This window comes from Nymphalis io, chromosome 21 (assembly GCF_905147045.1).
Source record: "Nymphalis io chromosome 21, ilAglIoxx1.1, whole genome shotgun sequence".
NCBI lineage: Eukaryota > Metazoa > Arthropoda > Insecta > Lepidoptera > Nymphalidae > Nymphalis > Nymphalis io.
The window spans coordinates 1042488-1059768 of record NC_065908.1 but is presented as its reverse complement, the minus strand read 5'-3'; the positions used below and the strand labels follow the sequence as shown (position 1 = coordinate 1059768).

General features: G+C 35.5%; 1 protein-coding gene across 2 annotated transcripts in view; it reads left to right on the top strand.

The window, feature by feature from the left end:
• The window catches only part of LOC126776831 (alpha-N-acetylgalactosaminidase), a 60429-nt gene extending 44791 nt beyond the window's left edge, over nucleotides 1–15638 (top strand). For both annotated transcript variants that reach the window (XM_050499663.1, XM_050499664.1), the window contains exons 4-10: nucleotides 6690–6783; nucleotides 9234–9409; nucleotides 9637–9798; nucleotides 12176–12373; nucleotides 12709–12873; nucleotides 13285–13357; nucleotides 13805–15638. In XM_050499663.1, coding sequence (XP_050355620.1) covers nucleotides 6690–6783; nucleotides 9234–9409; nucleotides 9637–9798; nucleotides 12176–12373; nucleotides 12709–12873; nucleotides 13285–13357; nucleotides 13805–13905 — 969 coding nt within the window. In that variant the 3' untranslated portion in view covers nucleotides 13906–15638. The remainder of the gene's footprint in view (nucleotides 1–6689; nucleotides 6784–9233; nucleotides 9410–9636; nucleotides 9799–12175; nucleotides 12374–12708; nucleotides 12874–13284; nucleotides 13358–13804) is intronic.
• The last annotated feature ends 1643 nt before the right edge of the window (nucleotides 15639–17281 follow it).

Here is a 17281-nt window from a genome sequence, read left to right as displayed (position 1 = left end):
ATTGAAAAAAAATGTTAATAGCATTCTCTACCAGCCAACCTTAGGAAGTACAGAAAAGACATTGTAATATCTGTTATTTAATAATATTATTTGATATTAAAAACTTCATAAACCATCCATTAATTTGTGTCAAATAATATTTATTAAATTAAATCGAGCATTTGTAAAGAAATTGAGGTTAATTTCCATTTCGCATTAAATATAATAACTTTATTTCACAAATAGTGTCGGCAACACTACATTGGAGCCGTCAATCGCCGAACGGCTGCACAGGTGAACTAGGTCAAACGCATTGTGCTCCAGCCATATTTGAATTTGATAAAATTCAAAATTGGAACATTATTCGTTAAAAATGCATAATCTATTTTTAGGTAAATAAGATTCACAAAATGAAAAGGGTCATAAATATTTTTTGCATCCAAAAATACAAATAGATTTATATATATACAAATAAAGTGTACAGATGTTTCTTTTACATAAGTATATCGATACAATTTATATACAATTTTTTTATTACATATTTATTGGGTAATAGTTTTTGCCCGCGGTTTTACCTGCATTTGTGGCCAATCGCCGAACGTCATGAAATTTTGTATAGACGTTGTCTGTCCTAGGAAACTATAATATAAGAAAGGATATGTTATTATTATGGTATATTAGTGATATAGAGTAGTATTTACAGTCAAAAAAGTGCTTATACACTGACAGGAAAAAATGCCTTCATTTTCTTCTTCTTTCGAAGCGATAATTTTTATGATGTCAAAAAGATTGAAAATTAATGTAAAAATTTCGCTCTGGACTTTGTAGGAAGTGAGGTTAGTCATTGTTTAATTACGGTGTTAGCGATGGCAGGCTAATTAAGCTCGAAGATAAATTGAGTTTTAGTATTTGTTCTATGAATTAAAAAGAAACTGCGCTGTGAATAAAATAAATAAGAATATTTGTGGACAGTTATTGTAGAAAACTGAAAGAACGAACAACGAAAGGGATGACATGTACCTAGCATGCTAATTATTAGCAAGCCAAGCCTACCTTGTAGCTAGCATACTTTCGTGCAAGCTGCATGCATGTCGTACTTTCGTGGTAAGAGTTTAAAGTTTTTTTTCGTGGTTTTCATACAACATGTCAAGCAAATCATTACTTTGACAGCGGGGAAATGGTTTTAGCATTCTTTTTTCTGGAAATAGAGCCTATATTATCTTTAATAATATTATAAATGTTAAAGTGCTTTTGTTTGTTTGTTACGTTTTCACGTCTTAAGTACTCAATTGATCATCGTTAAATTTTTCATATATGTTATCAGGGGTATAGAGGATTAAGCGTACCTAATACCTCAATACACTAATTATATAACAATAGACTCGTTAATTATTATGAAAACGTATGTACAGTAAACAGAGTTACTACTCGCTGTTAAATATAATACATAAATACTGCTTTACATAAATTTAGATAAGTATGGGTAATGTATGCAAATAGATGCTCATTATTGACAACGAATTTGGCATCAAAGTATTTAAAATAAATATGAATGTTTTGAGAGCTCTTGAGAAATCTATTCGAAACTCAGTTGTGGTCAGTTTTAATACGTAAATTTTTTGCCGCTGTCTGCGTTATTTCTTTATAGTTGCCCAATATCGTTTATTTTACTACCTACCCTTCCCGGCTTCACACAGTAATGTACTACTTAAAAAGCTCCCAAAAATCAAGTCGAATGTATTGATTTTTTCGACATCTTCAAAATGATCATCAGATATTCTACCGCAAAACAGCAGTACTTGGTATTGTTGTGTTCCGGTTTGAAGGGTGAGTGAGCCAGTGTAATTACAGGCAAAAGGGATATAGCATCTTAGTTCCCAAGGTTGGTGGCGCATCGGTGATGTAAGCGATGGTTAACATTTCTTACAATGCCAATGTCTATATGCGTTGGTGACCACTTACCATCAGGTGGCCCATATGCTCGTCCGGATTTCAATTCTATAAAAAAAAATAAAAAAAAATTGACCGTCATATTTCAGCTAATTTTCACAAACTCTCATTATTTACACACCTAAACTTTTCTAATGAATCATTTCTTCCTTTGGAAAATCGTGCTCGGCAGTCAAGGAAAACATCGTTAGGAAACCTGCATGCGATAGACGAAAATCTTCCACTGTATCCGTGTCTTAGCCCAGCTGTGGGAATTTTACAGGCTGTTACTTTACGCAACTGAAACTTTATATGACACGCGTAAGAGACAAAGTTTAAACTAGCGTTAAAATATAAATTCTAATAAAGAAAATAAACTTCTTGTCTCTGTTTATTGAACTCAATAGTGATAAAATATAATAGCATAATGATTGAATGAATAGTCAAAAAAAAAACATATTCCCGCGCCCGTCGCACTGTATATCTTTTCTTTCTTGTTTCTTACAACCTCATTATATTACAATCGTATGTTGAAACGAGCCCTTGCTATGCGAAAAGTCAGACAATGTTAGAACAATATGTATAGTTTTATATCTTTGAATGTATCGCGTTATTTATAATGACCTTCATAAAGGATCGCGCGTGGGAATATCTCGGAATATCAAATATGTTGACATTTAATGTTATGTATATGTAAAAGACTAAACGCCTTCAACACACAATCGAAACTAATGGAGTAATCAACCAAAAAATGCACATACGGGTTTCTTTTAATCACTAATAAAGGATTTTTTAAGAAAGAGCTATGGAAGTTGGTGTTTAGCAATTCTGAATTGTGATGCGATAGAAGTCGCGAGTAAAGCGATGTATATATATATATATATATATACATCGCTATATATATGTAACTAGTAACTCCGTTCAGTTTTACCTGCGTTAAAAGTTACTGCTCCATCATCGTGGGTCGAATCGTAATAAAAATAAATATAAAATACGTGATATAAAGAAATAAGTTATCAATAAATGTCATGCAAAAATATCAAAATGGACTGGTCGAACATGTTAGCGCGTTCAAACAAAATATCAGTTTAATATAATAGTATATGTGACTCGATAATCGCTTTTGTTTCAAAAAAATCAACTTTATTTCTTATATAATGTGTTATTTATTGAGAATTTTAATATTAGCTCGAATGAATGCATTTATTTTATTGAGATTTCAAGGCAATAAGTGACATTCTCTACAATTTTAGGTTATATGCAAAAAACATACTGTTTTTGTTTTATTGTTAACTAAAGTATCCTAATTATGGTATTAAGACACACAAGTTATACACAGTTTAAAAGTTATTTCAACGACCATATCTTCATAACCTATTTGTCCTATGTCAATGTGTGTGGGGGAAAGATTAAATATTCAACGAAGATTGGAACAGTGGTCAATTAAATTCCAATCATTCTTATTAGGGGGGCGTAACTTGGGTACTTAAAGTATTAGCTAAACTTATTGGTGGGGATGAAGGAAGTCGTTAAGTGTTACTACAGTGGCAGATAGCTTTGCTTTCGTAACTCAGTCGCAATCAGACGATTCTCACGCGGTTGCGATACGCATAAGTTTGTGTGCCTACAATCTAGATAGTGTTATTTGTTTATTTAATTTCAATATAATGTTTGAATATATTAATTGAATATAGTCTAAGCGCTTTTTTATGAGAAATAGTAACATCCAGTGAATATTATACCGCTGGACTTAAGACTCGTTTCCTTTTGAATACAAGGCTTGGGACTTGTTCCACCGCGTTGCTCCAAAAAGTGATTGGTGGATTTCACATTTGTCAGAATTTTACTCGACACTTGAATATTTTGTCACATAAACAATGTGACATTGTTTTCCTTCACCGATGAGCACGAGATGGCGCGTAGGCAAGCACCACTGAGCTTACATATTCCTTATTTGTGTTCATAGCTTCTCTCGTGATGTGTAATAGAATAAGTCTCGAACCTATTCTTCAAGAGGAAACGAGCCCTAAGTTTAGACCGGTAGGATATTTACGGAATTCTTACAACCCGGGTTCCTTCAAACGAGGCGTGAAGAGGCATCTTGCGGGCCGGCAAGGCGGGGGCGGCTAGTGCAGAACATTCTTGACTGTACAAGCTGTCGTCGCGTTTGGACTCCAATATCACTTACCATCAGGTGAAGTGGAGTCATTTGCTTTCCCGGAATATAAAAAAAAATTGGCTTAACCTTGAAGCTAGCTTAAAATGACTCCTTACGTCATAGCACAATATATCTTATATACCTTTATTGTTTTCAATTCCTATCGATTCCATTTCGTTTTTGGTTTGGTACGAAATTCACCAGTAGCTTGTGAGATCATCTGCTATTAAGCAGATATAGAATATTATATGACTTTTTAATTATTTTGCTGTCGAAGCGACTTATTTTAAAAATTCGAATGTTTGGAAAAATGAGGATTAGCTGAATTGTTTTGTTTTTTTTTTTAAATAAGCTATACCATTGACTAAACATTAAATGTCTTGTTTGTAAAATACATTCAATCTTAGTATACTGTGGTTTTTCCCATTGCAGATATTATACAACATTTATAATTTATAATTAGTTGCTAGCAACAATATCTATTACAGTAAAAAATTTAACATTATAATATTTAACTTCAAATATTTAAATAATAAATTAACATAAAAATAGAAACACTAAAGATAAGTTGACGTGGGTTATCATTGGCAGAATTACATTACAAATTTTAGCTGTCTGGACTCCTACATATAAACTTAAACAAAAAAAATCTCACGCTCCTTCTTGCGCGCTATATAATTCAAAAGGGTTACATAATATATGAGGTAATTATTAATTTCTTATTATATTATTGCAGTTATATTATGTACAGACAGTAATACGGTTCTTTTTTGCAATACTTAACCTTGGAACGGGCAAAAGTGAATGACTCGCGTTTTGTATTAACGATTTTATAATTTTTTTTCTAATGTCTCAAGAAGACCGCTTAATATCGTTGAAGATATTTAGGGTTGACAACTGAAGATTTGTTATAATTATATTACTTTAATTTAGAATATGCTTCATTTTTAATTCAAATAAGTTATATATAAATGTTGGTTTTTTATTATAATATTTTCATGACTATAATAATTATTGTCTATGACTGTACTTATCGTAATATAACTTTGAGTATTTCTGAAATCACTATTTGGTTGAATAGTTTGTTGCCTGTATTTCAATATATATTTAAAGTAATCTTGTAAAATGGCTTAGAAGAGCTTGTAAGGGAAAACAAGACTATTTTATTTTTTGAGTATTACTTTTTGTATATTCAGTATATTATTTTAATTTAATACAAACGTACCTACATCTATCTATGATTTTCTATGGTCTTTTTTTTTTATAGAATAGGAAGGCGGACGAGCATATGGGCCACCTGATGGTAAATGGTCACCAACGCCCTTAGACATTGGCATTGTAAGAAATGTTAACCATCGCTTACATCACCAATGCGCCACCAACCTTGGGAACTAAGATGTTATGTCCCTTGTGCCTGTAATTACACTGGCTCACTCACCCTTCAACCGGAACACAACAATACCAAGTACTGCTGTTTTGCGGTAGAATATCTGATGAGTGGGTGGTACCTACCCAGACGAGCTTGCACAAAGCTCTACCACCAGTAAAATACGTAAATCTTACGTAATCCTTGCTTATATATTGTTTATATACTTATAAATGCGAAAGTGAGTTTGTTTGTTTGTTATGTTTTTACGTCTTAACTAGTCAAACGATCATTATGAAATTTGCAAACACGTTGTTAGGGGTACAGAATAGGACAGGACATCTAAAGTATCCCTGTCACACGCGAGCAAAGCCGCGGGCGGCAACTAATAATATAATAAAAGTGAAAGTTTGAATATTCATTACACGATCTAGGAAAAACTTGTAAAAAGTAAAAAAGAGTTACAGCTGTGATCACAGAAGCGAGATTTAATTAAAATATAAATAATTTAAATGATTTAATAACTTATACCTACACAAACGACATGATTTAAATTTTTTATTGTTATAGCAACAATTAATCATAAAGACTCCTTATTCTGACAACCTTACAAGCTTATGTACAATTTATCATTGCTATAATAATGAGTTCAATGGAGCTTTTGTATATATCATTTAATGGGCCATTATCGCGTAACAATGATTTGATAAATTATACTATGCGTTATTATTTTGTATGAAACAAATTAACATTACGTCATCGCTATTTGAATAGACATACAAAGGAAACGATTTTTCTTATAAATGATTTATATCGTAATCTTTATATATAATGTACTTCTTCTATACGTGTGTATGTTACTGAACTGCTAAAGTGAGAAACCGATTTCGATGAATTTTTGTCTGTTTGAGTTTATTAACTAAACGAGTGGGTCTCTGGTTGGCTAAGATTAGATCCAGTAGGTGGCGCTGTGATGAGATTCCAAGATTAAAAAAATAAAATTCATATTTCACCGATACGGAGTCGAGACGCCCAGTTAACTGCCTGAGAAATCCGATACTTGAAATTTAGCACAGTTACTCAGTTCACCAAGAACGGATTACCACAGGTGGTGCTTACATGTAACAATTTTCAATCTTTGTTTTAAATTCACGTTTTCTAAACACAAGACTCTCTGATCTCTTATACCCTGAGTGATTACGACGCGATATAATCTGTGTAGTATAAAGTATACTATTTTTTTTTCTATTATTCAAGGTACACAGCAAGGGTCTTAAGTTCGGCATCTACGAAGACTACGGCAACTTTACCTGTGCGGGTTATCCGGGCGTTGTCGGGCATCTTGCCGGAGGTGAGCTTCATACTTTAATACCTAATAATAAATACCCTAAAATGTGCAGCTTAAAGTGACTTGATATAATTTTTAATTATATTATAGTAACTTCAAAATGTAAACGATTTGTGATTATTAATAGCAAAGGTAGTTACTGCCTCTAAAAAAGTAATATTTGTAGAAAATACCACACGTCTGGGCGAAGAACTACTTCCTTTATGAGAGAGGTTGCTAGTGATTAGAATTAATCATTTGTTAAACTGAAATACTTAGTATTGGTTTGTTCCGGTTTGAAGGGTGAGTAAGCCGATGTTACTAAATGCACAAGATACATATCATCTTAGATCACAAAGTTGGTGACGCGTTAGCGATGTAAGGGATGGTCCCTTCTTGTTAGTAATACTTCTTACATTGCCTATGTCTATGGGCAGTGGAGACCATTTATCATCAGGTGGCCTATTTGCCAGTGTGCAAAAAAACGATCGAAAAACTCGAACCGAAGTTTGAACCCAAGACCGTGAGATCCGTAAAGTAATATAAAATAAACAGCTGACAACCCTTATATATATCATGTGAAACTTAATGATACTATTACATATAAAGTGTGCAAAAGTCTATTACAAATGTGTCGAGTGCGGTAATGCGCAATGAATCTATGTAATGTTGAAATTAGCGATTCAATATGCGGCAAATACATCAATGTAGAAATAATTGCAATAATATTACATTTTAAATTCACAAAACATCGTCGAGGAAAAAGCTAACCAAGAGTCGTATGTAATGATTGATGTTATGTAAAAAAACGCGCGGCTATTATCATTGTAATGGCTTCCCGTCCTCGTTACTCGCGTCTTGCCTATTTTTTTTAAATATAAAATACGAAGGATAGCCCGCAGACATTGCGCTATTAAACATTCCTTGCGTCGTCAATGCCTTACCAACCTTGGGAACTAAGATGTATCCCTTGTGCCTGTGGTTTCACTATTTCGCTCACCATTCAAATCGAAACACAACACTAAATATTGCTGTTTGGCGGTGAGTATATGTGGTACCTAGACGGGCTTGAACAAAGCTCTACAACCAACTATAGTTAAGTTTTTATTAGTGCGTTTTAATTTGTCACTCAACAACAATAGGGCTTATTATAAAATGCATGATTAGTTTTATATAATACTTTTTACTTTTAATAATTTCAATGATGATATTGCCGATTGATTTTTTATTATAACAATGACATTATTTATTAATTAATTTAATTTTAACATTTTTTAAAATTACTGACGATTTTTTGTTACTTTTAATTTGATTTGACTAGATTGAATCTGGGTATGCTATGTACACTTGTAATTGACATGTATATTAGATATACTATTATTCTATGTATGTTGTAAGTGTGCTATTACAAAAAAATAAATAAATCATAAAATGAAATCTTAGTTAATTCAGAACAATACAATGTTTCAATCTTATTATACCGTAACCGTAACAGCCTGTGAATGTCCCACTGCTGGGCTAAAGGCCTCCTCTCCTCTTTTTGAGGAGAAGGTTTGGAGCTTATTCCACCACGCTGCTCCAATGCGGGTTGGTAGAATTCACATATGGCAGAATTTCAGTGAAATTAGACACATGCAGGTTTCCTCACGATGTTTTCCTTCACCGTAAAGCACGAGATGAATTATAATAACAAATTAAGCACATGAAAATTCAGTGGTGCTTGCCCGGGTTTGAACCCACGATCATCGGTTAAGATTCACGCGTTCTTACCACAGGGCCATCTCGGCTTATATTATAATTGATTACAAATCACTTATCGATTGATCAATTATCATTATTTATAATGATTTTACGTCGATCTTATACATGATTTGTTTTATAATAGCTGACTTGTATTTTAATAGCTATTTCTTGTAATGTATTTTGTAGTATTATATTATTATATAGACTCGTTTGTATAGACTCGTAATTATTCATTTGATTTTATTATATATATTGCATTCTTTATATGCGCGTAAAGCCTTTCGTTCAGCGACTAATCTCTTTAGGATCCTTTTTGTTTGCCTGGTACTAATACACCAATCGAGGATCGGATTTATGGCATCTAAGGCCTTTTACAGCCTTTAATATAATAATGTATATGTAGATATAGTAAAAATAAAAGTATAATTTTATTTTTATTCTGTCTACATAATTATTTTGTTAAATATATTAATTTAAACTTTTATACACTCGACTGAAGATAATAATTAATTTATTGGGATATATAAATATATAAAACTAAAACAGCGGTGATATTTGGCATACACGTTGTCAGAGGCACAAAAAAGGATCGTAGACGATACCGCTGGGAGAAAGTAACATGCATTTATAATATATAATTATTTATTAATTAATTCCTTTCGACTAGACCATTAGTTTTAAGAAAAATGAAAGCTAAATCTTTTTTATAATGTCATGTATATGTTCTTTAGACGCATCTACATTCGCATCATGGGGCGTTGACTATGTTAAACTTGACGGATGCTACGCGCTCCCAGCGGATATGGACCACGGTTACCCAGAATTCGGCCGGCAGCTCAACCTGACTGGTCGCCAGATGGTGTACTCTTGCAGCTGGCCCGTCTACCAAATCTACGCTGGCATGCAGGTAAAATAATATATAGGCTAAAACATGATCTGATCATTTACTAGGACGTAAAAAACCATTATTGATTGAAAATATATGTTACTACTTAAATAGATGACAATTAATATGTACTTACAAGTGTTTAAAATTGTCCAGAAAGTTATAGTAAAGGTGCAGCTTTAGATGTTAAGCTTTGACAAATAACTTGAAATTTTACGAAATGCAATTATTTCATTTTTCCAAATTAGCCAAACTTCACATCGATCATCGAACACTGCAACTTGTGGCGTAACTTTGACGATATTCAAGATTCGTGGGCGTCCGTCGAGTCTATAATAGACTACTACGGAAACCACCAGGACGTCATCGTGCCTAACGCCGGGCCAGGACACTGGAACGACCCAGACATGGTGAGTAAGAGAGTTATCTGTGCACCAGTTATCCGTGCAGTGACGGAGAAAGAATACATTTCACTGCCCCTCTCTTTCCCATGGGTGTCGTAAGAGGCGACTAAGGGATATCTGAGCGACCATCTGCTTATCTGGTGGTAGGATGCTAACATCCGCCTGGCTTGTTACCACCGTACGCATGGTGAAAAACTCGTGAAGTGGCTTGCAGCCGCGTTTCGAGGTCAGCCAGCGTACAGCCAGAGCCCGAGCGAGTATTGCCGCGATGGGTGTTGGTCCAATTGGAGACGGCTGTTGAACCAATGCCGGGGGAAACTGTATTGACCTGCCGGACAGGGAGACCCGAAGAAACGGCTGTTCCGCTGGCCACCCGTGGCATAGTACAGGGGCCTGAGCGTGCCTAACCAGCTCGTGAGGCTGCCCCACCAGGCCACGCATAATCTCGGGGTGGACCGTCGTGCCGGTTGGTGACCGGTAGGTGGGGTCCCGGCGGCCACTTCCGGGGGGGTTCGGGGGCCCTTCCGTCCGGCGGGTCAGTGTATTTTTCCTTTTGGCAACCACTTGGGGAAACACGCCTCCACGCTTTGCCCATCCCTATCGTGGCAATACATCGCTCGCTTCACGTCTCTTTTCCATTCTATTTTTCCCAAATGGCGCAACAAAACAGAAATAACAGTCGTACAGCGGTGCACACCCCCACCATACCCTCGCTGTTTGAGGTCGAGTTCTCTAACATCCGAGGACTCCACACTAACCTCAACGCTGTCCACCACCATCTCGAGACAGCACGGCCAGCAATGTTGTTTCTCACGGAGACACAAATACTCCGTCCTGCCGATACCAGCTACCTTAATTATCCCGGCTACACGCTTGAAGAATCCTTCAAAGCGAAAGCCGGAGTATGCTTGTTCGTCAAGACGGATGTTTGCTGTCACCGACTGCGCTGCTTGGAGGACCCCTCCTTCTCCATGTTGGTGGTACGTGTGGACCTGGTTCGTCAGAGCCGAGTCTACGTGTGCCTCTACAGATCCCACAATGGTGACTTGGAGATAAGCCGATTATTTGACCATCTTAGTCGGGTGGCAGATGCTGCGCAAGAGCAATTTCCTAACGCGGAATTGGTGTTTTTGGGGGATTTTAATGCTCACCACGAATCCTGGTTGAAATCCCTCAAAACTGACCATGCTGGAAGGACTGCTCATGCTTTTGCTCTCACACATGACTTGACCCAACTGGTTGATCAGCCCACCAGGATCCCAGACATTGATGGGCAAGCACCTTCTCTACTGGACCTTCTGCTGACTTCTCACCCGGTGGAATATCAGGTTGTGGTTCAGGCTCCTCTTGGCTCTTCGGATCACAAACTTATTTCTACCAGAGTGCCACAGGCCAAGCTGCCGCCACTAGCGGTATGCAAACGTCGCGTTTGGCACTATAAGTCGGCAGATTGGGACGGTATGCGCGATTACTATGCGTCGGTCCCTTGGAAGGAACGTTGCTTCAGTGGGAATGACCCGACAGCTAGTGCCGCTGCTGTTGCTGGCGAGATCATGCTGGGAATGGAATACTACATTCCTAGCTCAGATCTCGTCAGTAGGAGTACGCGTAACCGTTGGTTCACTCGTGAATGTGCCGATGCTGTATCAGCTAAGCAGGCGGCATATCGCAAGTGGATCAACGGCTGCATTAGCGGGGCATCTAACATTGACTCACTGAAAGCAAACTATAATAAAAATTCCAAGTCCTGTAGAAAGGCATACACGAGAGCGGATGCACAGCGCATTGCACAGATTGGTCATGACCTTGTTTAGCATCCTAGGGGCTCCCGTAGCTTCTGGCGTCTGACCAAGTCTGTGCAAAACAATTTCTGCCAACCTTCGCTGCCACCGAATATATATATATATATATATATATATATATATATATATATGATACAATACACGCGAAAACCTATTTTATATGAAAGACATGTACTTAATTTCTAAAAAAAGTCGAGATGGCCCAGTGGTAAGAACGCGTGAATCTTAACCGATGAACGTGGGTTCAAACCCGGGTAAGCACCTCTGAATTTTCGTGTGCTTAATTTCTGTTTATAATTCATCTCGTGCTTTTCGGTGAAGGAAAACATCTTGAGGAAACCTGCATGTGTCTAATTTCATCGAAATTCTGCCACATGTGTATTCCACCAACCCGCATTGGAGCAGCGTGGTGGAATAAGCTCCAAACCTTCTCCCCAAAAAGGGAGAGGAGGCCTTAGCCCAGCAGTGGGACATTAACAGGCTGTTACTTACTGTACTTATAAAATATATCTGTTTTATTCACAAAAAAAAATTGTAATATTTCTGAAAGTAATATTGACATATTTTTAATCTCCTTTCAGCTTATCATAGGCAACTTCGGCTTATCATACGAGCAAAGTAAGACTCAGTTCGCGATATGGGCGATCCTAGCGGCGCCATTGCTTATGAGTGTGGACCTTCGCACCATCAGGCCGGAGTACAAGGCTATCTTACAGAACAGGAAGATCATTGAAGTTGACCAGGATCCCTTGGGAATACAGGGAAGAAGGATATACAAAGTGAGTTTACTTTTTGAGCTACTGCTAGTAATTGTAACAGCGATTTTTGAAGACCAGCATTAAAATAAAAGAGGACAAATGTCATGGCACTGTTGCTGTTTTCCTGACCGATTTTGGCCACGGTGGCCAACCTTAAGACTTGCCATCCGCGCTCCGCAAGTAATGGACAAATAATTGCGGAAGCACAGATGCTCTTTGTTCCCTCAATCTTGTAGTTCGAGGGAGTGTTCATTTATTTCAATAGCGTACATTAAGTATGGCAAGCATTGTTGAGGATAGTTCATTTCAAAATGACTGAATTCATTATGTCTGCTAATATATTCATTATTTTTCAGCATCGCGGTATCGAAATCTGGTCACGACCCATTCTTCCCATCCATGGGCAGCATTACTCCTATGCGGTTGCATTCGTCAACCGAAGGACCGACGGAACCCCCTCTGACGTGGCGGTAACTTTACGAGAACTCGGACTTAACAACCCAGCTGGATACAGAGTCGAGGTAAGCATAAACAGTTTAGGTATTGGGATATTTTTAAGAAATACGAGGAGTTTTGCAGATTTCTTCTGGTGATATGATAGTTAACAGCCTAAACCACTGCTGGGAAAATGCTTTCTTTCCTTTTGAGTATTAAAGCTTATTCCATCACGCTGCTCTAATGCGGATTGGTTGAAATATATATAATAGATTTTCAATTGACACATGCAGGTTTCCTCACGATGTTTACGAGATGAATTAAGCACACGGTTGGCTTACCTGGGATTCAAGGGCTTACATAAAATGCTTCGATGACCTACTGTTGTGTTACTTTATATATTTAAACTGTTCGACATAATAATATAAATTTAGATGATTAAATACCTAGGTACCTATTTATACCTTATTATTCAAATATGTTATTGTTTTTTGTAGGACTTATACGAAGATGTGGACTACGGTGTGCTGTCCTCTCAAACCAAGATTAAAGTGAAAGTCAATCCTTCAGGTATAAAGTCACAATTTATTTAAATATTATTCATTATGGACCAATAATTTGCCCAAACCACATTTAGATGATAATTTTATTAAACTAATAATAGTTGTATTATGAAATATTAAACGTGAGCTTTTTGCAAGCTCGTCTGGGTAGGTACCACCCACTCATCAGATATTCTACCGCAAAACAGCAGTACTTGGTATTGTTGTGTTCCGGTTTGAAGGGTGAGTGAGCCAGTGTAATTACAGGCACAAGAGACATAACATCTTAGTTCCCAAAGTTGGTGGCGCATTGGTGACATAAGCGATGGTTAACATTTCTCACAATGCCAATGTCTACGGGCGTTGATGACCACTTACCATAAGGTGGCCCACATGCTCGTCCGCCTTCCTATTCTATATAAAGAAAAATTAAAATATGGTGGTATAAGATTAAAACTTTAATATTATTACTCAGGTGTGGTGATCCTCCGAGCGGACGCGCAGCCTCCATTCGCATACAACACGATACCGACAAGAACGCCGTACAACGACGTATTTCGGCTCTCTAAGAAGTAACACCATCTAACGAACGCAAGACATACTACAAGTACAAGATAAATGTCGCTATACTCAATCCCATTGATGTCATATAAAACAAGATCGTTTAAGGGTAAATAATATATCTTGTAAATTTGCAAATGAGCTATAACTAGTTTTATGTTATACGGTCGCCAACGCCATCTAGCGGACTTAACAATATCATAAAAGTACATGAAAGCGCTATTTTGAAAATAATAATTGATTGTAGTGGAGTTTGATACTCTTAGAGTGAGTTTAATATTGAATCATAGTAATTTAAAATGTTTGCATTGTTGTCTTAAAATATTTAATATATAAAGTCGTATTTATTAATTAAATTCAGTATAAAATAGTTTGTGATTTTAACATACTTTGATATAAATAAACTCATATTACAACGCCATCTAGCACAGACATGGAAACAGATAACATAAGTATAATATAGATGTCGCTAAAATTCCTTATCAGTTACATAGAAAGTTTAAGGGTAAGCCAGTTCAATATAAAAATCTTTATAATTTGGAAATATACAAGCCTTCCTCACCCTTTTAACTGATAAAGTATACAATTTCACAGAAGAGTAGCTATTTCTCATACAGTCCTTGCTTTTGTATCATTTAAAAAAAAAACTTTATATTTTACCGTCGTCTTTTATTTGAGAATGTAATTGTATCGAGAATGAATAACAATATATGTTTTTAAGAATAGTTTTAGGTTAACTTTTTGATAGTAATATTCAAATCGAGTTTTCATGACATCGATGTGCCGAATCACAGAAATGAAATTATTAATAGCATTAATTCGAATTTTATACGGCAATATTAATAGGGCATTACATGTAAACATTGTTTAGCGGATAATTATTTAATACTGTGTCTTCGTCTTTCGAATGACAAATCAATAATGTTAGAAAGGGAGAAATCAGTGTGGAATTAAACAGCCGCTAAACAACGTTTGGTAAATATTAGCAGGGATGGGCTGAATAATCGTTTTTATTCGTTAATTGATGATTCAAGTCCTTATAAAAGCTCCCTTGAACGGGTTTCTTTTGGGTTCTTTGATGTCTAAAGATTACAATAAACTTTTGAATAAACTTTCGATGCGAATAAACATATTTTATTTTTATTATTTTCGAAATTATGTAATTTATTGTTATGGATATTTATGAATATAGTGTAAAAAATTATCAAATTATCGAATTTTCGGTAAAATTCGGTAAAATCGATATTCGGCCCATCACTAATATGTCCATGTATGTGTTCGATCTCAGATACTGTCTGAATATTACTAAATAGAAAGCGATATATTTCATTGAGATCTAATTAATATTCGAGTGTTTTGTTAATGAAATATCTTAAATGTGGTAACATTGCTTGTGCATTCGAATGGAGTTTGTTCAAAACGTTAACAAAATTAAAAACAATGACGTCATCACTTCAATGACGTTATCAATTATATTCGATTCAATGTTTAAATTTTTATGCTCAAATTAAATTGAATCGAATGAACGATACTTTTGTTTGCATTTTTCACGAATTTTCATACAAACCGAATAGTAGTTATGTAATACTTGCCTTATCTAACGTTTTATTTATATTTCTCAAATGCAATCGGTGTATAGTAATATGAGAAATGATTTTGCCATTATGATTTACTTAGGCTAAGGATGTACATTTTATTTGTCTCTAAATATAAGTTTTTAGTAAATAAAATAAATAATGTTATATATATTCAGCTTATTTATTTCCTGTAACATTACATTAACTATACAGTATTTCAGTGAACCCGCTAGCGGGGTCCTCGGCAATACATATAATAATAACCTTAAACCCACGTCGTGGGTTCTTGGTATACGGTAAGTAATCGTGATAAGAAACGCTCGAGTATAGTTTGATTGGATATTTTTCGGGTGGTTTTGCTATAAACAGTATCCTTGGAAGCGTTCCCGTGTTTAGTGATAGTGAGAACGTGCATTCAATGACAAATGATTAAGTTAACAAAGTTATTTCACTCGCTCCGATCCTGTGGCAGTGATCTTCAATCTTTTTTGTAGTTTTCATGATGTTTGCTAATAATAATTGTTTCATTGAACATTGTCTTAAAATTCATTTTAGAATATCTTACGATTGTATTTTTGTTTTGCACCTCCTAATAAAACTCGCCTTGCCCAGAAATAAATAATTTATTATTATTACACAAAGTCCATTCTTATTCATGATAGCCAATTCTGCTGTCTTTAATTTTTCTTGTTTAATTCGTAATGGTGTGCCTTTTTTATTTAAATTTATATTACTGTGATGTATAATATCTGTAGATTTAACAATTCTTCTGCTAACCCTACGCTAATATAAAACCGATCTGTATATGTAGGTCTAGTGGTAGTACATGCAAGGCCGCGGACCCGGGTTCAAAACCCAGGTCGGAACAATAAAGTTATTGAGTTTTTCTGTTAAAAATTCTCAGTAGCAGCCCGGAGTCTTTGAGTTGGAAGTGTGTACAGTCCCGTGCCTCGAAAAGCACGTAAAGCCATTGGTCCCGCGACTGAACTCTTTTCGGTCGTATCGGATTGTCGTCCCATCGGATTTTGAGAGTTAGGGAATAGAGAGTGCACCTGTGTTTGCGCACACACTTGTGCACTATAATATGTTCTGCGCATTTGGCTTATCTCTCTTGAGATTGGCCGCCGCGGCCGAAATCGGTCTGGAGGACTATTATTATTAGTTTAAAAATTAACTCTTAAATTTAGTTTTAATCTAACGGTATGTTACCATAACAACGGCTTAATTCCGATTCGAGTAAATATATAATAGCCAAGTTGACTAGAATCGGGAATGTATCGTAATTGTTATAGATTAGTAGAATTGTACTCTCTATGTACACACACCGTTTTTATTTAGAAGTTGATTTTATAAAAATCTCAAATTGGTCTTTTAAAAAATATAACACGAAATCATATAAATCGATATAAATAAATCACCCAATTAGTCTTAAAAATCCAAACAACACATTTGAACATATTGAACAAATCACAAGTCGTGCCAATAATACATTAATTACAAAATGACAGTTTTAAATTAGCACGTTTTTTTAACAATTATTAAATATTCAAAAGCTAAACGAAATATTCAAGAAATAACAAAAAAAAACTACACCCTTGTTTTGTTTTGTTCTTGTTTTTGTTGTAGATTTTTTATATTTTATTACCTTCATAAAAAATTTCTTTTTATTTTATTCCTTTCAACGTTTTCTACACCTGAAAAAAAACCCACAGCGTGGGTCTTTGGCGTCTAGGATTAAGATAAAATGAATTGAAAAAATAAATATGTCTAAACATAAAAGCCAAAGCGTATACTAAGTAGATCCTGTTAAAATG